Source organism: Labrus bergylta, chromosome 23, assembly GCF_963930695.1.
Source record: "Labrus bergylta chromosome 23, fLabBer1.1, whole genome shotgun sequence".
Taxonomy (NCBI): Eukaryota; Metazoa; Chordata; class Actinopteri; order Labriformes; family Labridae; genus Labrus; species Labrus bergylta.
This window is the reverse complement of record NC_089217.1, coordinates 15,720,281-15,743,287: the sequence shown is the minus strand read 5'-3', so window position 1 is coordinate 15,743,287 and position 23,007 is coordinate 15,720,281. Positions and strand designations below refer to the sequence as shown.

At 40.1% G+C, this 23,007-nt stretch overlaps 1 protein-coding gene across 4 annotated transcripts in view; it reads right to left on the bottom strand.

Moving 5' to 3' along the window:
- The window catches only part of ano2b (anoctamin 2b), a 90,432-nt gene extending 77,736 nt beyond the window's left edge, over positions 1-12,696 (bottom strand). For 2 of the 4 annotated variants that reach the window (XM_065951423.1, XM_065951424.1), the window contains exons 1-4: positions 12,521-12,696; positions 5,606-5,802; positions 4,161-4,202; positions 585-971 (exon numbers count right to left, since the gene is read on the bottom strand). In XM_065951423.1, the coding sequence (XP_065807495.1) occupies positions 585-971; positions 4,161-4,202; positions 5,606-5,802; positions 12,521-12,557 (663 nt within the window). In that variant the 5' untranslated portion in view covers positions 12,558-12,696. The remainder of the gene's footprint in view (positions 1-584; positions 972-4,160; positions 4,203-5,605; positions 5,803-12,520) is intronic. The other 2 variants (XM_065951425.1, XM_029280902.2) reach the window with 2 other exon arrangements.
- Positions 12,697-23,007: the final 10,311 nt, after the last annotated feature.

The window sequence follows — 23,007 nt, the reverse complement described above, 5'->3', positions numbered from 1 at the left end:
CACAAATATCAGAAAGTAAGATATGCCTGTATGTAGTGATCTAAGGTTTAAATGAAGCTATAGCAAAGGTTTGTAAGTCAGGAAGACTATATATTTGCCTTGTTGGGTCCATCTGTCATTCATCCCTCTTACTGTCATTCTCAAGCTGTCATTGGGTAATCAGCTGTCTTGTCAGCAATACTCATCTATTGCTTGGCGTTCCTCCCTCATTGTCAGCCTATCGTGCTTCTGCTCCCCTTTCAAATATGATTCTTTCTCTGCCTCCTTCATGCCAATGTTTTGTACGCCCCTCCACCTCCCCATCACCGCCCGTCTTCACAGAATCGTCATCCAACAATTCTTCACCCATCCGGCCTCAACAAGTCGTTAACTTCACCACCACAAGAGTCTGGACTCCATGGGGGGGATTTATTCTGTTGACGCTCAGAATTTACATTCTTCAAACATATCAACCGCCCCCATAGAGTCCAAGCATCAAAGTCTTACTGACAAGTCACATTTCCATGTTATCCATTCTAATAAATAATTGTCTTAATTCACTTGTCTCTCCTGAGAGAAACGCATTACATTACATGCACACTCACCTCTTTGTCCCTCTCTATCTCCAGTCCGGCCTCCAGCAGGTTGGCCTCAAATTCCTGTCTGATCAGACGCATCTCATGGTCAGCTGGCTCTGTCGGCTCATTCAATCCTTCATCTCCGAGCTCCATGCACACCTCGCCAACATTTGCAGCCTCCCCTGCCGGTATGCCGCCTCCTCTTTCTGCTGCTGCGTCCGGGTCAACCGCAGGGGGAAAGTTGCCATTGGAAACGATGGATAACCTGTCCAGTGAAATCGAGGTGCCGGGAGGGGAGCGTACAGAGCTGTGTCTTCGCGGATGGAAGACCAGAACGTAGTCAACTTTCCGTCGGCCATCGGAAAAGCAAAGGCCTTCCTTGCTGCCCTCTTGGCTTATGGTTGAATCCCTGACCTGTAGGGAGCACAGACATTGGTGATGACATTTTAAATAAATAACCGTTGAACTGAGAAACATAAAAACCACTCATCTACATCATCCACTCATTAAATTAAAAAAACACAGTAAGTAAGGTATCACTAACAGTTTACCAAATCCAAACTGTTTAAGGGCAGCATACACACATCTCTAAAGCAGCAGGGGACTTATGTAATAACCGTTTGAATGAACTTAAACATCTACTGCACTGTCAGCACACGCAAACAGAAGTGGCTTTTGGCAGGTTCTCAAAAACACTGAAGTGAGAACCTTCAGCAGCAGAGTGGGCAGTCAGCTCACCTTTGGCAGATTCAGTCTTTATTTAGACAGAGGGAAAGTAGAGAGGGAGACTAAACATGGAGGGCACAGGAGGGAAAGCTCTATAGGCTGTGGGCATGGTGGGAATTTTTTTTTCAACTTCCTGTGAGCAGGTTTCTTCATATCAGCATTTGATTCTGTTCTATTGCCTAGTATTCAATATGTCTTTACTCTATTCACAAAATGGGAGTTATTTATACCGAATGTACTTGTTTTAAGTACTCACATTGTATATGTTTACGTTGGCACTAATCCTGGTTTTGACCAGATTTTCAAAGTATACAGGCCAAGTATAATTTAACAAAGGGTAAGGTCTTTTACCTGCTCTTTTGCAAAGTGTCTTGAGATAACATTTGTTATTAAATTGGCCCCATACAAACAATTGGTTGATTGATTGATTGATTGATTGATTGATATATGATGTGTGTATGTCAATAACCTTGTCCCAGAAACCTGAATAACCCATTTTCCTAGTTTTAAGCAACAGGAACTTCAACGTACCGACTGACAGGCCACCATGTAGAGGGTCTGTCCCTGTTTCTTGGTTGACAGAAAGTAAATTTGAGACGGCATTTCCAATATGGCAACCGCCATCTTTCGGCTTCAAAACAGCTCCTCAGAAACCAATGGGTGACATCACTGAGACTACGTCCATGTTTTATACAGGAAATGGTTTTGAAACTGGATATAAAACCTGGAATACGTTGATAAAACAATAACACTGTGGCAAGTAAACACCTATCCACGTTTCGGATCATTCTTTAAGGGAGTTAAAACATCAAAACCAGAAAACTAAAGAGCACGTAACACGCTCAATAACTAAAGCCAAACGGTGTCTGTGTTAGAGCAGCATTATTGACCAGTCGTCTGGGACTTCACTTGAATAGGCTTACATCAAAAAGATGCATTCATCATAGAATAAACTATGTGAGCTACGCTAGCTAGCTTTTTGTCCTTATTTTATTGTAGGCTTAAGCAAAAGTTTAAGTGTTGTGGTCTGCTGTCATGAGTGTTTATATTACTTTGCTTCTCCCATTTTGGCACAAAATATCCATTAAACAGGCAAACAATAATATGACACTTTTATGTTGGAAAGCTTGAGTGAGGCTAGCTAGGCTGGGCTTGATAGCTATTATTACTTATGCTACCATTTAATTGACATAATAAGTTAGGCAGCACAAACTAGATAAAGTTAACTGATAAATAAACAGTAAAGATTTTTGCATCTAGTTTCACACAAAGCAGGCACTGCTAGCTTAATGTTTCACTAAATTTGTCTAAAATACAATAACTGGTGAAGCAGTGGATTTAGCCTTACTTTAGAAATACTGGTATTTTTTAAATAATGTGAATTTTCTGTTGACACTGTCACTTAACGTTATTTTGTCATTTAAATATCACCAAGCTACTTTAGCTAACCTAGCCAGCAAAGATGTTGCTGTATTCTTACAGCATGGCATGTAGGCTACGTCATGGACCTCAAGCAACTCTAAACTCTTTAAACTTACATCACCCAAAACCACCATTAAACTGTTGGAGAAGGACTCTGTTGGCCTACTTTGTTTCTGTTAAACATTGTTTGTAATTGTAATTGTACCATTAACAACTAGCCACAGTTAGTCGAACATTAACTTAACTCTGCTCGATCTCACAAAGAATGCAAACTTAATCTGTTCAACTGTTATTTCTTCATCTATTTTTTAATTAATGATTTCTTCAGGAGCTTTACAAAATGTTAAGACACTCACTTACTGGTCCCGTTCTCAAAAGATGTGAAGTTAAGGCTCTAAATCTTTTTTTGAAATATGTACTTAATGAAATATAAGCTTAAATAGGCTATTTATTTATTTTAAACTCTTGACATCCACAGCCGCCCTGCACAGGTGTTTTCACTTCATTAGACTGATTGGACCTTTTCTTTTCACCTTGTGGTACTTTGTGTTTGACTGATGTTTCCCTAGCAGCTGTTGGCTGGAACAATTTCAGCCTTTATTACATTTTCTTCATGGACAGAGGCCAAAGTCCTGTAATATTTGCTACACTGTGCACTTTATTTAAGCAATTTTCTGCCTTTTCATCCGAATGTATAAATTCTCAGCAGGACGATCATGCCCTGAAATGCCCTCAAAATGTCAAACAAAGTGTTGACAATAGACTAGAGACCAATTTATGTCACATTGAAAACTTCAATGAAAAGCCCTTGAGATTTTGAGAGGGATTGGGGATTTTTTATTCTTTGTACCAACAATCTGTTGAACTGTAAGTGGCACCTGGGAACGTATAGCTAGAAGTCTTACATCAAGTATAATAGTAGGCCTAGAGTATTATATTTCTTTAAGTTTTCCCCCACTGAGACATACATCCACAGGACACTGGATGATACTCTAAAACTCCTCAAACTTCACCTCAGGGGTTTTTTTTTTCTTCAATGATTTTTGCAAAGAAATTACTGGGGAGAGTCTCATTTGGTTTATCCTCTTCATCTTCACAGAACTTCACTTTGCAAACACCATTATAAAGCTGACTTCCTGTTTCTAATGATAACAAAAGTACTCACAATTATTATATTAATGTGTAGGCTAATGTGGTTAAGAGAGAAGGGGTACACAGTGTATCTCATGCTTGTCCTTTGATGCCCTGGTCTTCAGTCACTAATATGAGGGATGAATCCAGAGATTGCGGTTCACATCATCGCGGAGTTTCCAACAATGTCGTAAAATGTAAATGACAACGAAAACTATTGTTATGCGTAGTAAATACAACGTAACATACTAATAATCTAAGCTCGACATAAAAACGAGAGAAGCAACATAGTGGCGTCTGATGGAAACGTTACAGGCTACTTACTGGGATCTTGTCGTCACTCGGAGGGATCTGCATGCTGTTGCGCTTTACAGTGAAAAGGAGAAGTAGAGGAAGAGAGAGAGTGAAAGTTTGAAGGTAGAAACAGCCCGATTCACATTCACCTCCTTCACCCCCATCATCAAAACACTATACGCCCGAGGTAAACCCTGGTAGTCCAAAGTCCAGGAGGAGCGACGGCTCGTCCGCACCAGGTTTCATAGTTTAGATGAAGAGAGATCTGTAAAATTGAAGAGGCTGCGCAGAGAGACTGAGCAGCCTGATCACATGCTGGTGATACCCATCTATCTAACTGTGAGATCTGGAGGCTGCCTGCGCACCGCCGGCGCTTTTGGCACAGAGTGTGCCACACTGTAAAAAAAAAAAAAAAAAAAAAAAAAAAATCAAATAAAAAAAGAAATCGTCCATCCTCAATCTGTTATTTGGTTTGATGTGGAGTCTAAAAATAACCCCCTTGTGGTTAAAGAAATCCACCAATTTCTGCCAGATTGGTGAAACTTCAAATGATTTAGCCTACTTTGTGCTTCTGACTGTTGTTGGAAGTTTTGCCTTTTTTGCAAGTGATTCTCAGATGAAAGAATAAACCCTTTCTCCAGAAGTGGATATGCAATTAAATATGAAAGTATTTCACCTCTCCTGGGAGTTTCCTTTTTATTTGTTTTGTATCAAAATTTGAGTCTCTCTTTTTTTAATGGCAGCTTCAAGTGAATATCTTTTACAGTGCAGAAAGAGCAAGCAGCCTTGGTTACTAAGAAATCTCTCTGATGTAATTTGGAGAGAGACCTGTGTTTTCCTATAACTACACCATGATAACAGGAGTAGCTTTGTATAAATTCTAGGCATAGCTTTGGTCCCAGGCGGATATGCACTATAAGAATCTTTGTTTTAATGTTACACACGTCTTTTTAAACGCCCAAGGCTAACCACCAGTGTCACCATTAACCTATTTCTAATACCAGCCTCACCTGAAGTCTTTTCCCTGAACTAACATCAACCTTGAAGAAATGTGTTCCTCCTTTTACACAGAGTCAGATTGAGGTCAGGAAAATTCATCAAATACCAAAAAAATGTAGTTTTAAATTGCTACAAGAAGAAACATCTTTAAAAACAAACTTTGGAGAACAACTTCCTCCATCACCAAGTGAAAAAAAAAACAGCTCTCTTCATTATCAGAGATTGTAATAGCTAAAGTCATTTTAATGAGACTTTTTTTATGCTCACTCATAAAATGATGCAATGCTATGAAATAAGTTTCCCATGCAGGAAATATTACATTATTTGCTGATTTTTAAAGAGTTGCTCCTACTGTGTCTGAGCAGGCGCCCTGAGTGTAGAAGTTTTATCCTCCAGCTGATTCCCAAAAGAAGAGGAACGTCCATTAACGTGTTGATTTATACTCACACACACGCTCTATCGGTTTCTTTAATCACCTGTAGTAAACTTTCACATTCCTCCGCAGAGGGTTCTTCTTTAAAAGGTGTAGGCTCCAGGAGGCTGTAGGACATGGGGTCCAGTCCCATCCCGGACACATCCCTGGTCAGATGGAAGAGGGCGTCGCTGTGGATGGAGGAGGACTCGCTGAGGGCTGTAGCCACCCGCATGAAGCTTGCACCATTGGTCCATGATTCTGGAAGACATTCATTTTGGAAATTAAGTGAAATGCAAACTTTCACGAACCATCTTTTGTCACCATCTCAGCTGTCATATTCCCAAATCTTTGTTCTAAGATTTTGAATGTATGAAGGAATTAGTTGATATATATTGGCTGCATAAACTCAATATTTTTGACATTGAGCTGGTGAAAAGGTAGCATATACATCCAGAGGCGATGGGTTGGTTCACCCTGGGTAAACATTTCCCATCAAGGACCAAAAACAAAACCGACACACGGTGATAGTAGAGCTCCTTGGAAGATTCAGCTGTATTGATCCAGGTGTCTTTTCACCTCTGTTGCAGCTCTTTCCTTTCTATCAGGCAAAGTCAACACACTTATCAAGCTTGCTTCACATTCAGGTTTTCAACATTTTCATAAAATGTACATACAAATATATGGATTGTCCACCATTCAGTGACAGAGGCAACAGCATGACAACAAACCTTTTGTTTTCACACATTTTGGTCGGCTGTCGGTTAATTTAAATTTGCAGAGATTTAAGTCAACTTCAGGCTCTGGGAGAAAAAGTCATCAGAAGAAACTTGTCTCTGAGATAAAAGTAAATGTCTCTGCCCCACAGTACCTGCTTCTTTTAACTTCAAAATGTCAAACTATTGATTTGAAAACACTAGTTGTCACTTTTAAAGCTTGTAGAGGGTCAGCACCAGATTAAATCGCTGACCTCCTGACCCCTTAAGAGCCCCAATGTAACCTGAGATCCTCCATTATGTCATTTCTTACTAATCCTCGATCTAACCTAAAATCTAAAGGTGACCAAGCCTTTTGCTGTACGAGCCCCGAAGTTGTGGAATGACCTGCAGGAGGAGATCAGGGAAGCTAACACACTGTCTGCTTGTAAGTCACTTTTAAAAACTCACTATTTTAGACTTGCTTTTTATTGATTTTATGGTTTTATTGTTTTATTATTATGTGTTATGTTCTTTTTATTAACTGTTGTTCATTGTGTTTTAATAGTATGTGAAGTATAGAAACAACCCCCATTAGCTTAGCTCAAAGACTAGAGAACAAGCAGCATCCTCAAACGATGAAACATGAAGCCAATGTGGAAGTGCAAAAGACTGCAGTTCCTCAAGTGTCCACTTGAGGCTGGCTACAAAAACCCTTTGAGTCCCATTGTCACCCATGTTAGAATGCCATTCTAAGGCCGTGTTCACACTTGACTTCTTTTTTCAACTGCCAGCGCCTTTTTTACATACAAGCCTATGGAAAAATGAAAAAGGATGACGCCTTTTCAAAAAGTGCTGCGCCCGACACCTTTTTCAGTTGAATTATTTCAACTTTTCAGAAAAGCGCTGGGTGACGTCAAGCGCTTTTCTGACAGCTGACCAATCAGGATGAGTAGTAACCTACGTCCCTAGTTACCTGTGCCCAACAACGGCAAACTTCCGCCAGATATGTGTGCATTGCGTGTCCGCTCAGGTCTGTCACGGGTCCGTGCATCCTCATCCGTCAACACCCAGCGGCTGCGTTCTCAGTCTGCAGCATGGAGAGCACAGCCGGACAGCTGGAGTACAGAGACAAAGGAGTTTCCGTGGTAATTTAACAGATTCACTCGCGACAGCCCGAGATAATATGATGTTCGTGGTATAAAACTCAATTAAAACCTTATAAACACATAAACAAACACACAAACGGTGGTTTTTCTGAAAATAAACCGGATGTTTTAATGTTGTATCAGTGTCTGACTTCCCGTCCCGCTTGTTCTTTTTTGTGCTAAATTGATGCGTTGTGTTCCGGCGCGGTTGCACCGCAGACTAGATCCTGTTGTTAAGGTTACAGAACACTCGCGCATAAGCGCTCAAAAGGCGCTGAAAGCAGCGCTTTTTTCTGAAAAAAGAAGTCAAGTGTGAACACGGCCTTACAGCAGAAATAAACATGTTCACTGCCTGGTTCAAAAAACAGTTTTGGTCTGAATGGTTCATTTCTTTTCTGTACAAACTGTAATGGGTGAAATCAAACGGCTTTTATGACTCTTTGCAAAAGTAACCACAACGCCTACAACACCAATGCGTTTTTTATCTCCCATCCCATCAAATTTACCTTTTCACAGTAGGTACTAATGAGTACCTGTATAAACCTTGAACCCTATTAGCATGTTGTGTATGTATATTTTAGTTCTGTGCAAATTGAATAACCAAGAAGAAGCGTATCAATTGGTGAGTTTGAGAGATTTGTCATTGATTAGTTTACCCTCTGAGAGACACGCCTTCTCTTTCCTCTTGTTTCTAAATGTATGCTATAGGCTAAGCTAACTTCCTGTCATCTAACACGGGGCAAGGAAGTGAAAAGGAGTGATCCTCTGATCTTCAAATACTCTGACAGATTTTTGCAAAACCCGCCATTAGTATTTACAATACGACACGATTCACTTTATTGTCTCCTTGGGGAAAGTTTTTCTTGGATTCCAAGTGCTGCTCACATTTAGCTGCAGTCCTGTATTTTTAGCTCCAATGGAACATTTGTGCACGCGAAACTCCAGGTAGCATGAACATTTGATGTTGAAGGGTTCTTATTAATCATAGGACCTATTTTTGGTGGAGTCTGGCCATTTCTTGTTTTTTTCAGTATCAACATTTTCACACTTCACTTGTTGTTATTGTAGCCGCTGAAATGCAAATTTGGCCCGGTGAAGCTTTGTTTCACACTGCGCAAATTGATTTGTGTGTCAGTCAATCAGAATCCCCGTCTCCAGGCACTTTACAAAGGAAAAGCCTACATGGAGCCAACTTGTCGACAATCGGTCTGAAAGCACAAAGAGCAACACAATAAAATGAAAGGAGACAAGAAGCTCAAGACGTAACACGTTGTAAACGGTGTCAGAGCTTTTCAGTACACAACTAAGGGAATAAAAAAAGACACCAGCAGATTACTTTTTGCTCTGCCAGTATTTTTTGGGTTGTTTTTTTTGTTTTTTTTAAGTGTATAAATGCAATTATGACCAAAAAAAACATTTAAATCTGACAGCAGTGTTGTCAGGATTGACTTTTTTACTATGTGTGTGTATGGTTATTTTAGGGATACAGACAGCTGTAGTCATAGTAACGCAGAGGCCACGTGCTGTGCTCTCGTTTCAGCACCGTGGACAGCTCTCTCTCTCTCTCTCTCTCTCTAGCTTTATTTCATTCTACCTCTCCCTCTTTCATCCACACACAGTTGTACTTCAAACACACTCAAACATACCGCAGGACCATGAGATCTGTCAGCCAGGTCAAGAGGATGGATATGTTTCTGTAATTTATCCGTTAAAGCATTTTTGTTTGACCTACAAGCAGAGGGATTTTTATGGCAACAGTTGTGTTTCTGTTCCTTCCAGCTCACTTGACAGCAGCGCCGTAGCCTGAAGGTTAGAGAGGCAGGCCTGGAACTGGAAGGTCGCCAGTTTAAATCTGGTAGGAGGGGAAATGAATGAGAAAATCCCTCTTGTACAAACATAAAGCGGGGCACCACAGGAAGCCAACATGATGCTCGGTGGAATGTTTTCTGGATTTTGAAGGATTTGAACATACAGCATAAAAATGATTTACCAAAATGCCTTTTTATTTTCTGTGTAACTGCCATCATGTAATCTAAAGAAGAAGGAGAGCAGCTCCATGTCTGTGCATCCACAGGCACTCTACAAGTAGTAGCTGTCCAAATGCTTAAGTGAAGGTTTACTGTGGTAAAGTGTAAGAATCTTTTTGTTGTCCTCCTCGTCTGCTTGGAGATAAATTATCTTCAATTTGATGTCAACTTTGTTTTACTTATTTTTTTGTGCAGAACATCAAAAAAAGCTCTCCTTGTTTTCTCTACACTTTAACTTATATCAGACAGAGCCTTTAGAAATGTCCACTATGCTCTGTTTATCAGACCAAGTCTTTAACATTAACACTCTCTGTTTATTCAGTTATTTCTAATTGCACAGACAAAGGGCATCTGTAAGAGAACAGTTAATGGACAGCAGCATAAAGACAGATGCTTTTAGCACATGTTGTCACTGGTTAAATAGAAAACCAGGATGCGGCTGAATGTCCCGTCGCAACTGCTTTTATGTTATTAGCATCTTGATTAAACTAAAATACGTTTTCTATGCCAGTGTTTGGTAAATTCTTACTTTTTATTGATTTATGTAGGAATTGTTATCAGTTTAAGAAGAAGTTATTTAGGGGCACTGGTATAGCAGACACATCATAGACAGAGTCCACAGTCCTCCCCTCAGCTGCAGGTCTGTACCCCTCTCTCCTCCCATATATCCTTTCTCCCTTAAGCTGTTCTATGAGAAAAAGCAAAAAGGCCCTTAAAACAACATTTCCTAAAAAAAATCTATGTAACAGTTTTCATTCAAAGGTTTGGTGACTAAGAAGATGGCACCCATTTTTTTTGGAAATGAGCTTGTACCTAGAATACAACCAGCTGCGAATTGGATTGTAATAATATCACAGGTATTGTACTAATTCATCCCTGTGCAGTCTTCACTCAAATTTGGGTTTTTGATTGGTTCTGAACTCAATTGAACCACCTCTTCTCTGCCAATTACATCAGTGTGCATTTCTCTGGGTACCTAACTTTGCAAGCCTCGCATCATCAAGGTGAACGGCAATGTAGTCAGACAAGAACAACGTTTAGTGCCAGATTATTAGCGACATATTTTTTCTTGTAACATCAAAAAATGTGCCCTGACAATATTGAAAACACTGAGACGATGCACCGATCACAAGCATTAATGAAGCTAAGGGAATTTCATCCTGATGTACGTCCATGCCTTTTCTGTTTTGAATTCACAAATGTCTGGAGAGAAAACAATAACAATTGGATCAACAGAGAATTAGAATGATTATCTTAACAGCATTTATGAAACTTCTGCTCGAGGAAGAAGAAATATCCAAAAAGTTAGTTACACCTTAGGGCAGTGATTCAAAAAGTGGGGCGCAGGACCCAAAGGGGGGGCCTGAAGTTATAAATGCTCTGTTTCTGTTCTGTTCAGCCACAATTCAAGAGGGGGGGGGGGGGGGGGGGGGGCACAAAACATTTCGGGAACCACTGCCTTAGAGACACACCCACAATGTTTAAAGTGAGTATCATGTAAACAAAACATTTATGAAGGGCAACCGTGCTCACCTGAGGCAGAGCACGGGGTACCCTGCTGGTCATTCAGATCAGTGGTTCTCAACTCGTCTAGCCTCAGGACCCACCCCCTTCCTCTGCGAAACATTTTGACCCAAATTTCTGATATTTTTCAGATTTATTTACAGAAAGATTGTGCAGTTTGGATCTCAGTCTGTAAAAAAAAAAAACATGTGACAGAAGACTTTTTAATGCAAGTTTTTTTCCAGGCACAAATTCTCGACCCACTGAAAATGGCGCCACGACCCACTTCTGGGCCCCAACCCACCAGTTGAGAACCACTGATTTAGATGAAGCTCATTTGTTTGTTTATATAAAATCTGTACCTAGTATAACACATTTGAATGTCACAAACACCCTTTGCAGTGGTTTGTTTGCTGTGCTGTGGAAGCCTGAAGTGCACATCAACTAATAATTGACTTCTGGGAGATTTTCTGTCTAGTAGTCAAACTTCTGTCATTAAAAATATCTGCATATTCATAGATTCTGTGTTTTATTTTATGATGAGGCAGATGATGAGGAGAGGATGACATTAGAAGAATTTTTAATGAGGTCATTGAAGTTTTTTTGGGGGGGGAGATTTAAGCTGAGAATTTTTATTTCTTCCAACATGTCTGGAGGGGGTCTTTAATTTTACTGCACTGATGTGCTATAAACAAACTAAGTAGGAGTCTGTCGTGGATGTCAGAGGAAGGAAGTGCCTGCAACAGCTGGATGATCATTATCAGCCATCAATCAAACATCTCCCATTAAAGGTACGTTATTATAATGACTTTGGAACAAAAAAAAAGCCGCTGATAGTAAATCCTGACGCCCCAGAGCTGCTCGATAACTCCCCTGACTCCGTCAATATCGCCTCCCTGCATCATTTTGAAGATTTTCCCCCTGCAGCAGCAAAATAAGAAGTTCACCCACTACAAGTTCCTTCCTCTGAAGTCAGCGCTCAGAGCTCCGAGCGGTTTCCTAACAGCAGGGGATTTTTCATTTTAGGCTTTTGCCTTTCAGGGTTTATGAGTATGTTAGCTTAGCACTATCCTGCAGTTTCACTAAAACCAAAAAGGATGATTTGAATTCAGCTCATACGGCGTCCTCACCTCACTTACAGGGAAGCAGAGCAGCAAACAGACATGTAAACTAACCCGGATTACTGTCCTGCCACATGTCTGAGATAAACTTGTGTTTAAAAAAAATGATTCTCCGGCACAAATGTGTTCAAATAGTTCCTTCACAAAACAACTTCAGAATCAGGGGGACTGCGTTGGGACAGAAGGCTGTGAGTGTTTTAAACTATAACAGCCTCACATGCAACCGTACACCCCCCCCCCCCCCCCCCCGCCTGCCGTAAAGCTTGTTGACGGCGGCCCCCCACACGGCCTGCTGACACACACATACGCAAACACACACACACAAACACTGGGGGGAAAGGGAAGGGACAATAGGCTGCTTACTCTACGGTGGTCCGGTCTAGTGTGTCCCTTTTTGTTGGGTGAGGATACAGGGTGGACAGGTAGGACAGGCCACACAAAGGAGGGATCCTGCTGGGTTTCCTATGGGTCACTGTGGCACTCACCTGCACAGGTGGCGGAGGGGGATCTGCGGAGAGCCATTTCACTTCAAATAAGAGCAGATACACAAAGGCCTGGTTTTCCCTTTGAGCTCCCTGTAAGTCAGTCAGTTGGCCATGCCGCCTTGCTGTCAGCAGCAGGTGAGGGAGAGACAACAGCAACACTCTGACTGCCTAGTACAATCCTCAGCTCAGTGGAGGCTTAGCTCTGCCAGGATTAAACTCTCCTCCAAATGGCTGCCTGGATATAGTGGAAACTCCACAACTCAGCTTATAGTGTACACTTGCCTAATGCACCACACACCGGGGCTTGTGGGTAACAGAGCGGCCGGCTGATTGGGTGTTTCTCTAAGGTATTACAGCCTCACAGAGACAAGCAGAGATTATTGGGCTCTCTAATGTGCATTAATTACTGCGCCTTCTGTTGGGGGTTTATCTGCGGACCTGGTGTCTTAAGGGGTCCACTTCATGGAGCTTAGGAGCAGAGCAGAGACATCCTGGTGCAAATTAAAGTTATACAATGAGGAGTTTCACACACGGAAAGGGAGCTAATGAGGGTAAACATGAGGCACACGAGGCACATGTGACATACGGGGGCCACTGAAAACAAAGTCAGAATATTACCAGATAAAATCCAAACAGAGACTCAGAGGATTAAAGAAATAGTAATCCCAGTCTTTATCTCATGCAGGATGACATAACTGATGTGACTGATTGTTTTGTTCAGATCAAATAGTTTTATCATCTCTGGTGCTGTGGTTGGTTCTTTTTGCTCCAGATGTAAGTAATACTAATGCCCTCTAATGCATTGGGAAGTTGTAAACCTTAACAGATTAAACATTTTTCACAAAGGTCGCAAGCGTTCAATATTTTGTACATTTAGTCAGTAGCAATGCATATATCGAAACCAGTTTGATTATCACAACATAAACCTGCAAATATAAAATTTTCTTAAACCCAATAATAATGATAATAATGACAATCTTTATTTATAGAGCACTCAAAAGCAGCAGGTCATAGAATAATAAACAAGGCATGATTAAGAAATAACAATCACTTTAAGATATAAACTCCCTTTTAAAAGAACTGTAAAATACAGATAATTATTTTAAAGGAATTTTAAAACATGAAATTAGTAACAATTTAAAATCAACAAAAAGCAATAACCCTCCCTTTCCCCATGGGTCTTTCTCTAAAATGTATAATGTGAGAGACATATTCACAGTGAGTCAGGACAAAATAAAAGAGAGAATGGATACGTAGTTCAAAAGAGGAAATAAATAATAATAATAATAAATAAATAAAATCAACAGTGGTAAGATATGAACAATCTAATCACATCATAGATCTAGAAGCATGCAGAGCAAGCGGCAACCTCCGGTGCTGAAAAGTGAAGCAGATGCAGAAGTGCAAAAAACTGCAGTTCCTCGAGTGTCCACTAGAGGCTGGCTGCAGAAGTATCAGAATTCACATACACACCCCATTCAAAAAAGCTGTTTTTTTTTACGGCAGAAATAAACATGTTTACAGCCTGGTTCAAAAAATGACATTGGTCTGGTTAGCTCATGTCTTTATTGGCACACACTGTACCGAGGGTTCATTTTTTGTTAAGTCATCCGTTTTGATTTTATGAAGGTTAAGCGTTAGCTGACCTGATTGACAGGTGGGCGTGGTTTATCAGTTTGTCAAGAGGCTAAAAAGCCGCCTCAGCTTCAGCTCTTAGCCTGTCTAAAGTTAGGTTTAGACAGCATTTCCAGCAACAGCCAACCATGGGACCCCAAAGTAACAGATGGGTGACGCCACTTAGGCTTCGTCCATTAATAATTACAGTCTATGATTGAGAGCCTCCAATGTTTTTTGACACCTGCCCTGCCTGGTTCATAGCAGCTCCATTGTTAAAATCTCTATTGAGGAGTTAACCTGCTGATGAATAGAGAGAGTGTGCTTCCATCTCCCTGCCAACACCTTTCAAGCAGTAGTACATTCTGATAACCACAGCAGTCTTTGAGATTCTGCCCGGACTCATCATTCAGAAGCATGAATTCAGAAAAACAAATTATTACCATACCAAGTGTTTCGGATGAATAAGTTGCACCTAGAAACTTCTAACTGGATATTCCCACAAATGATGTGTAAATGTTCTCACTTGGCTTAAGTCACAAAGGAAGCACTGCTACGTCTTCATCATGGTTGACAGGTTGCCTTGGTTACAAGTTTCCACACTACTACTATTATTCGTACTCTTGCAACCGGTTCATTCTCCACCTGCTGGCTGCATGGTGAAATGTGCTTTGGCTTCATTTTTGAAATCCACTCCACTTTTTATACACGTCTGTGGTCAGTAAACATTTTTCCTCATAATAAAGCTCAGCTGGGTCACAACTCCCTCTGTGGTCATTGGCTTGGAAGCTAATAGCTACACTGCCAAAACTAAAATCATACCAAGTTTATTTGTTTAAACTTCTATTCAAAATATCTCATTGCAATCAAAGCCACATTCAGCTGACAAGTCCAGATAAACATCTTAATTTAAGATATTAAAAGCAAAAAAAGATAATCCTGCCATGCTTAAAAATAGATACCAGTGCAGCAATCAATTTCCCATTTCAAGAAACTTAACTGGTACTATTATCTTATTTTCTTGCTTCTTGAAATGAGATTTTGATCTGTATTAGACATTTACAAAATACTCTGACTGAAACCAGGGTTGTCTCTACATCTTATAAATTGCGTTTTAAGACTCAAGTCTCAGAGTGACTCAGGACTCAGAGAGTCTCAGCCTGACTCAGGACTCAAGTCCTGAGTCAGGCTGAAACAAAGAGTCAAGACACTCTGTACCGTTTTTTTTGTACGAGGCTGTAAACATGTTTATTTATGCTGGAAAAATGGCTTTAAGATTTAAGATTATTATCTTGAGGTTAAAGTCTGCAATGAATAAATGTTTGAGTCGCTCCATCTGACAGGTAATTCAGTATTTCTCGAAAGATTCCTGATTTCCCTTAAGGGAGTTAATGAATAAAATAAATGATCATTGGAGCTGCAGCTACTTCCTCCCGGTCTTAGTGCTTGGCCAACCTCCTCTGTGACTAATTGTTCTACCTGCTGGTAACTGATGCTAAATACAGATAGAGTGTGAGAGGCAGCCTCAGGTTGCACACACACACACACACACACACACACACACACACGCACACACACACACACACACACACACACACACGCACATGTATTCTGTCAATAAGGATATCTGATGTGGCACACTGACCGGCAGCGCCCACGCCCACACACACACACACACACACACACACACACACACACCTCCACGTCCAGTCTCCAGTTACAGCAGGTACAGATCCGCACACTGTGTTAAATATTAAAGGCTGTAATATTAACGGCTAGGTGTTGTGATCGAGGGAACTGCTCTGAGGTCAAGTTCGACATGGAGGCTGCTTTGCTTGACCATGGAGCTTTCCAAGCTAGCACTTCTCAAATGTTGTCTTGCAGGAGTCACACAAGTTCAGTGTGAACTCAGACGAGGACACAAGTTTTCAGAGTGTGAGTAGAAGCTGCTTTTTTCTTTCTTGCAGTGACAGTGCAGATCTGGAAGGAGACAGGTGTATGATGGGACATGTCTACCATGACTCAAAGGCAAGATGTTGAAAAGGATTATTTTTTGGTTTTGACAGCAGCCACGTCTTAGATGTTGGCTGGTATTTAAATCAAGTTCTATTATTTATTTCAAACTAATCAGTCTGTCCCCTCTTTGCAAGTTTCTCGAATAAATTTACATTGACCTATTTATGCTTCTATAAAATGTTAATGCCTAGAGCTAACCAAAAAAATCTAACACAGAAATGTAGAAACAGCCAAATGTAAATGCTGTTTTATGTATTTTGACTCCTTCCCTATAATCAGTCATTACTTTTAGACCAATCACATTACAGCCTCGATGTTATTTAAGAAGTTGATTCAAAGGTGACAAACATATAATCCAACGAGATTACATTTAAAATTAACGCAGTGCCAAAAAAATTAAATAAATGTAAAAGTAAGTATTGAATCACCGTTTGCCCCTGTGACCAGTGTGTCATCATTTTAACAAAGAAGGTTGACTATGAAGCCAATGTTTCAGTGCAGAAAACTGCAGTTCCCCAAGTGTCCACTTGAGGCTTGCTTCAAATAGTACTCACAGTAACGAAAATGAAAAATAGCCCGCCAGTGGTGGTCTTGACCAGTCTTGATTAAAAATCTGTGTTTCTCAAGTGTTCTCAAGACCGCTCTTAAGATTCAAAGTGCTACAACACTAGCTTCAAAAACAAAGGAATCCCCATCAGGTCCCAAATAAAAATGTCCATTTTTACATCAGAAATAAAAATGTTTACAGCCTGGTTCAAAAAATAAATGTGATATCAATATGTCATGTCTTTATTAATACAGACTGTATAAGGGACTGTGCTATAAGACTTATACTTAAATATGAACTATTAGGGATGTAGCTGATTTGACTGAAGGATGGATGGATGCTCTGTATCTGTTTGCCTCGAGGTTTAGGGCACGCCATAACTCTACCTCTTAACATTTTACTAAACTGATCCAAAGTTAGGATGAGGTTGCATTTTAAATATGGTGACCGCCATCGTTCATCTTCAGAAACCTCTGGGTGACCTCACTGAGACGAGATCCAGGATTTGAACAGTCTATGGTTTTAAGACATCTATTTCTGACAGTATGTTTTAGAGCAGGGGTAGGGGAACTGGCGGCCCGGGGGCCACATGCGGCCCCCATCAACCCTCAATGTGGCCCTCAGGTCAATTTTTACATATCAATTAATTGGAAACATGAAGAAAACATGACGGAATCTGCCATGAAATCATGAAAACCAGAAATATGTCCATAATAATATTTAATCACTGGTATATGTCGAGTTAAATTGGAGACATAATTGACTGTAATCATTTTTGTATTCTACAATTTGGCCCCTCTGGCAGAGAGAATTAAACCAATGTGGCCCTTGCTGTGACCAAAGTTGCCCATCCCTGTTTTAGAGGTACCATGTGGAGTTTACTGCAGACATAAAAGATAAGGTTCAAAAGCATTTATTTCCCTTTGAAAACATTTGGAAAGTATTTTTTATATTTCTATTTTAAACCAGTGTTTGCATGCTTGCATTCTTCTTTTCTGCCTCACTGAGCCATTCATGTATCTGTTTGCACATGAACACCCACAGGTGGTTGAAGCTGTGTGAAGTATAAGTGGGAGCACTTTAGACGGAGTTGCCCGCAGCATGTCACAAACAAATCTTCTTCACTGAAAGCACGATCATACAATGTTACTTTACCATGTGACATTTCTCCAATAATCGAGAGATCATGTTTGTTTGTTTTGTTTGTTATCTTAAATACATATTTTGGTGTTTGCTCTCTGAGAGTTGGATGAAATGATCTAAATGTTTTTTTCCATCTGGTAAATGTTTCGCCTCATCCAGTAGAGCGTTAGCTTAGCACAAATATTGGATAAAGGACAAAGAGCTCTCCTGGCTCAGTTACTAAATTCACCTTCTTCTAAAGCTCATAAATTAACATGTGTCATGTAAATTTAATCTGTAAGTGTAAAAATGACAAATCGCCGTTATATTGGGTTGGCTGGGAGCAGCAATTTCCTGGATTTCATGCTGGTTGCCTGGCAACTCCTCAGAGCCGAGAAAAAGTCCAGCACATACCATCCCATGAAGATGTGCAGGCTCTGTGCTTCTTCTTATTTTCTAAATCTTGATGATCATTTTAGTTCACGGTACATATTTAACATTTTTGTGAATTCAATTTGATATCACAGCTGTCTTAGTAAAAAAAAGTATTATACAAAACATGTTGCACTATAAAATGATTTTCTTTCTACTTTCAGATGCTCTTGAGAGCTTTTAACAAATGTGACACAGAAATAAAAAAGAAGTAGTGAGGCAGAACTTCTCAAAAAGCAAGACAGCAAAGGTATTATTTAGCTGACAGAGATCCAGCTAGTCTGTTAAAAGTGTGACGACCCGTAAAACTGAACGCTAAATAATGACCAAACTGTCAGAAGTGATGCCTTATTCTAAAAATAATTCACACATTAGAAAGTCAGCAGTGAGTAACCTGCTTGAAATCCAAGAAAAAAGTGTAACGGTACTCAGCTTTTATGTGGATCAAATTGTAAAGACAACAAGTTTACAATGAGGGCCAATGCACAGACACAGGTTGATGTAAGCCGACGTACAACATTGAGTCTAAGTGGCTCAGATTAGGACAAAGACACCTCATCCCGAGATGCTCGGTCACCGAGAATGAAAAAAAGTTATCTTTTATTCTATTTTGATCATGGACCAACAACAACAAAACAGGAAGTTAGAAAATAATTGAGTATATGTTGCTAGCTAGCATAACATCGCAACATTAACACAGTAATTAGATTACAAAGAGAGTTCACTTCAAGCTTCAGAAAGATAAATGTGTGACAACAGCAAGGTGTAGGTTTGTCTTCAATATCTGGAAGAACCTTTATTCTGAACTGCCTGCAACCGCCCACATACATACATCTATGTAGCTAACCCCAGTGCAATACTGCATACATGAACACATCTATGTATACTACACTGAAATAGTGCTATGTGTAATCACACCAGCACTTTAAAGTTACAGGATAATACCTCATAATTATATACAATGCTTATGTGTACTTTAATACTCTGGCACTTTACCTCCCAGAGCAGACACTTAATGCACTTTAACTGTGAAGGTCACTTTATTGTATAAATGTGTCTCTGTCAGCTAAAGCATAGTTCATGTTGTTGTTTGGTCGTACTTGTCGTTTGCTTTTTGCTTGTCATTGTGGTATATTGTAAATTTGTATACATGTGAACCACCAACCTGCCAAGGGACTACAGATGGAAATTAGCTTATGGCTACAATCTGGCATATTCACATGTTTATGTTCATTAATGTGCACTGTCCCTTATTTCAAAGAAATAAAAAAAAAAAAACATAAATAAAGCTTGTAGATCAGAACTTGGGATTTTATGCCGGTGTTCTGTAAAGATGTGCTGGCTTGCCGAAAAAATGCTGGCATATAGTGCGAAACGATAGCAGAGGGGCTATCAGTATCCTCTAAACAATAATGCAACCTGAACAAAACCCAACATTTTTATTTTATTTTTTATGAACTCACCACTCACTCTGTATGCACTGTCAGAGTACGGGGAGAAAGTTCTGGTACTCTATTGTTGAATATTTCAGGGGAAGCATACCCCATTAAATAATGCTCCTTGTAGAGAATCATTTCAAAACAACCCTACTCAGTGCATTTGCTCTGTAAGGAAACAGGAAGCATGTATTTAGGATAGTCCTGCTAAAAGTAACTCCAGAATCATCCTGGTCAAACTAGCAGAGGTTTGGAAGCTACATCTGTAGCATCTGGTAAAACACACAGATTGTAATACACAGATTGTATTCCTTTGCTGATATATATAAAGAAAATGTAAGATTCACTGACATCAAGACGACAAGCATGAATGGAGGCAGCTTCAACAGAAACACAGGTCACACACACACACACACACTGACATCAAAAGGGAAGCATTAAATCTGTATTTATGTTCTTCAAGCCACTTAAAGGCAGCCGCCATAAATAGAAGTGCACAACGCCCACATAATCATATACATGTATACCAGCATTTACATTTGTATAGAGATGTGCACACATGAAAGCACACATTTGACTTATGCACATGTTTTTCACTACTTGTGAGGACCCTCGTCGACTACATGCGCTCTCCTCAGATCTGAATCTCAAGATGGACACATTAAATGATAGTGTGAGAACTAATTTACTTTAATTAACCTCGACATGAGTCCTGAACCTAAAAGCCTTTGGAGAAGTGAGGACAGGCTAAATGTCCTCATACTGTGATTGACAGCAGAACGGGAACACACAGATTCAGCACATATGAACACACACACACACACACACACACACACACACACACACACACACACACACACACAGAGGCAAAGTGATTTCCCCCGTCGTCTGATCTGGTTCATGTCTTCCTGGAGAGAAACCGGAGTTAATGGAGAAAGAGAGTGTATCGATTCTCAATGCTCCAGTTTACTCCAGCTACTTCCAGTTGACTCCCACGGCAACCTCACACACCTGTCAGAGCCGACGACGTTACTCAATTCAATAAGCAGTGCACGGTCAGAAGAGAGAAAGTAGTTAAGTCACTAATTCAAACGCCAGAGAACGTCCTGCAAACACATTTCTGCTTCAAAGGTCTTAACGTTTTTTGTAAACCTTTGCAGCTGCTTGATTTGTTTGCTTTGATTGTCAGAATAAAAAGTTGGTCTTAAAATTAAAGTTACCTGTGAATAATCATTGATTCCACAAAGATTTGTCTTTTTTGTGCTATTTGTTTGTGAGCAGGCGAGGCACGCAGCTTCAGAAACATACACACACACCAGTTTGTTGAACCAATCATATGACAGTCCAAATGTTTTTGTAAGAAGCTTCTCCATGCTGACAAAAATAAAAATCCTGGGGGAAGACATTCAGATTGAATTATGTAATATCATAAACCACATCATACACAAAATGTAAACGTGAAAATCCAAAAGGATGCTGCATGGCATGCCCATTAGGTCTTAGTTTCCAGTACAATTTAAAGGTACAGTGATACATTTTTAGTGTAAAGCTGTTTTTCTTCAGTTTTTTAAAGTGTGCTTTATTGTTTTACAACTTCTCTTAACTGTTTCTTGAAGGTGCAATGCTTCACTTTCTATGTTTTCTGCACATTTCTCAATCAATCATCCATCCATTATATTTACCACTTTTCACATTTGGAGTCGCAGGGGGGCTGGAGCCGATCCCAGCTGTCATTGGACAGGAGACAGTGTTACACCCGCTGACATAAAGAGACACACAACCAGCCACTCTCACAACTAGGGGCAACTTAGATTGAGGGAAAAGTTTCTACAGTTAAAGATCCAATCTATAAAAACTCTACTGATCTTTACTATATGATCAGACATCAAGGAAACATGCTATGTTGAGGTGCTGGCTTCTCTGATGACAATGCAGCAGTCAGTATGTCCTCCTTTGAAGTTTTCATTCCAGTCTGGATTTGTTTAGACCAGAGAAGGTAGGCGGTTTTAAGGCACCCCCACATGGCCGTTTTGGACGCCCCTCGGTTTGCCAGATATGAGAGCAGTTATCAGGTCAAACAGGTGTTGTAGTGATGAAAGAGGGCAAACTGCTGATACTACCCAACTTAAAAAGCCTTCACATTTTTCTAATAAGCTCCGTGTGCAGAAACGTGCTCACACTAGCCTAAATATTTGAGATGTTTTTAAAAAATGGAGAGACGTTAGAAAGATTCCCACAAGTGCTTCGACTGGGACCTGTGTTGAATTTTCTTAATTTCTGCAGTACCCATTTTAAACACTAGGTGTCAGAGTTTCATATGGCTCCTTTAATAAATAGTTTTTTAAGAACAAATTTTGGAAATATATTTTATGTATTGAATATCAAGTGTTTCTCTCAAACATTCATGTTCTCTTAGGCCAAACCCCTTAAAGTCCAGCAGGGGGTGCTCTTCCAAAGTTTCTTTCACATTGTTTATTTTATTGACAACCTTTGCATTTATGATTATTTAATAAAGGACTGTGGACTGAAAATAAAGCTGCCTCTCTTCAGTTTTTCAGATTGATTCCTTGAAGATATCGTACGTGTTTCTCCAGCTCAGTTGTCACTCAGGGGTATGATACATAAAAAAGAAATAACCAAGTACTTCAACCACTGTAAGAATTCTGAAGAAAAACAGGAAATAAAGGGAGGCAAGGTTTTGTAATCCATTCATAATTTTGCTCTATTCACGCCCATCATTTCCTGAAAAAGCCTGCATACAAAGGCTGCTTATAGGCAAGCTAAAAAGCTAACGTTCAGCAGAGTAAAAAAAAAAAAAAAAAAAGCCTCAGAGCTGTGTGGAAATGAAGAGGTTTATCTATCTAATCCATTTAGACCTCTAGATCCAGAACATCAAAAACAAACACAGCAGTTCACTGACACAAAACACTGAGACATGAAAGAGACGTAGTCTTCCTGCTGTTCACTCACACCCACTCCTCTGTGGAAATACTGTGGGGGGGGGACGAAGAGCAGGGTGAAGTGATGCACCGAGTAGTACAACAGGAGAGGGAAGTTTAGATGAATGCCTGATATGTTTCAAGTTTTGTGACTCTGGAGTAGAAAGGCTTTGGATGTTGCCCCACCTTGTGGCTAAAATCAATTATCACAGCTGATATTTAAAAGGTCACATATTCTCCTCTTCAACCAGTTTAAATAAGTCTCAGAGCTCCCCATAACATGTCTGTGAAGTTTCTTGTTCTAAATCCACTCTGATCCTGTATTTGATCATACATACCCCCCTCTATTTCGGGGGGGGGGGGGGGGGGGGGGTAGACAGA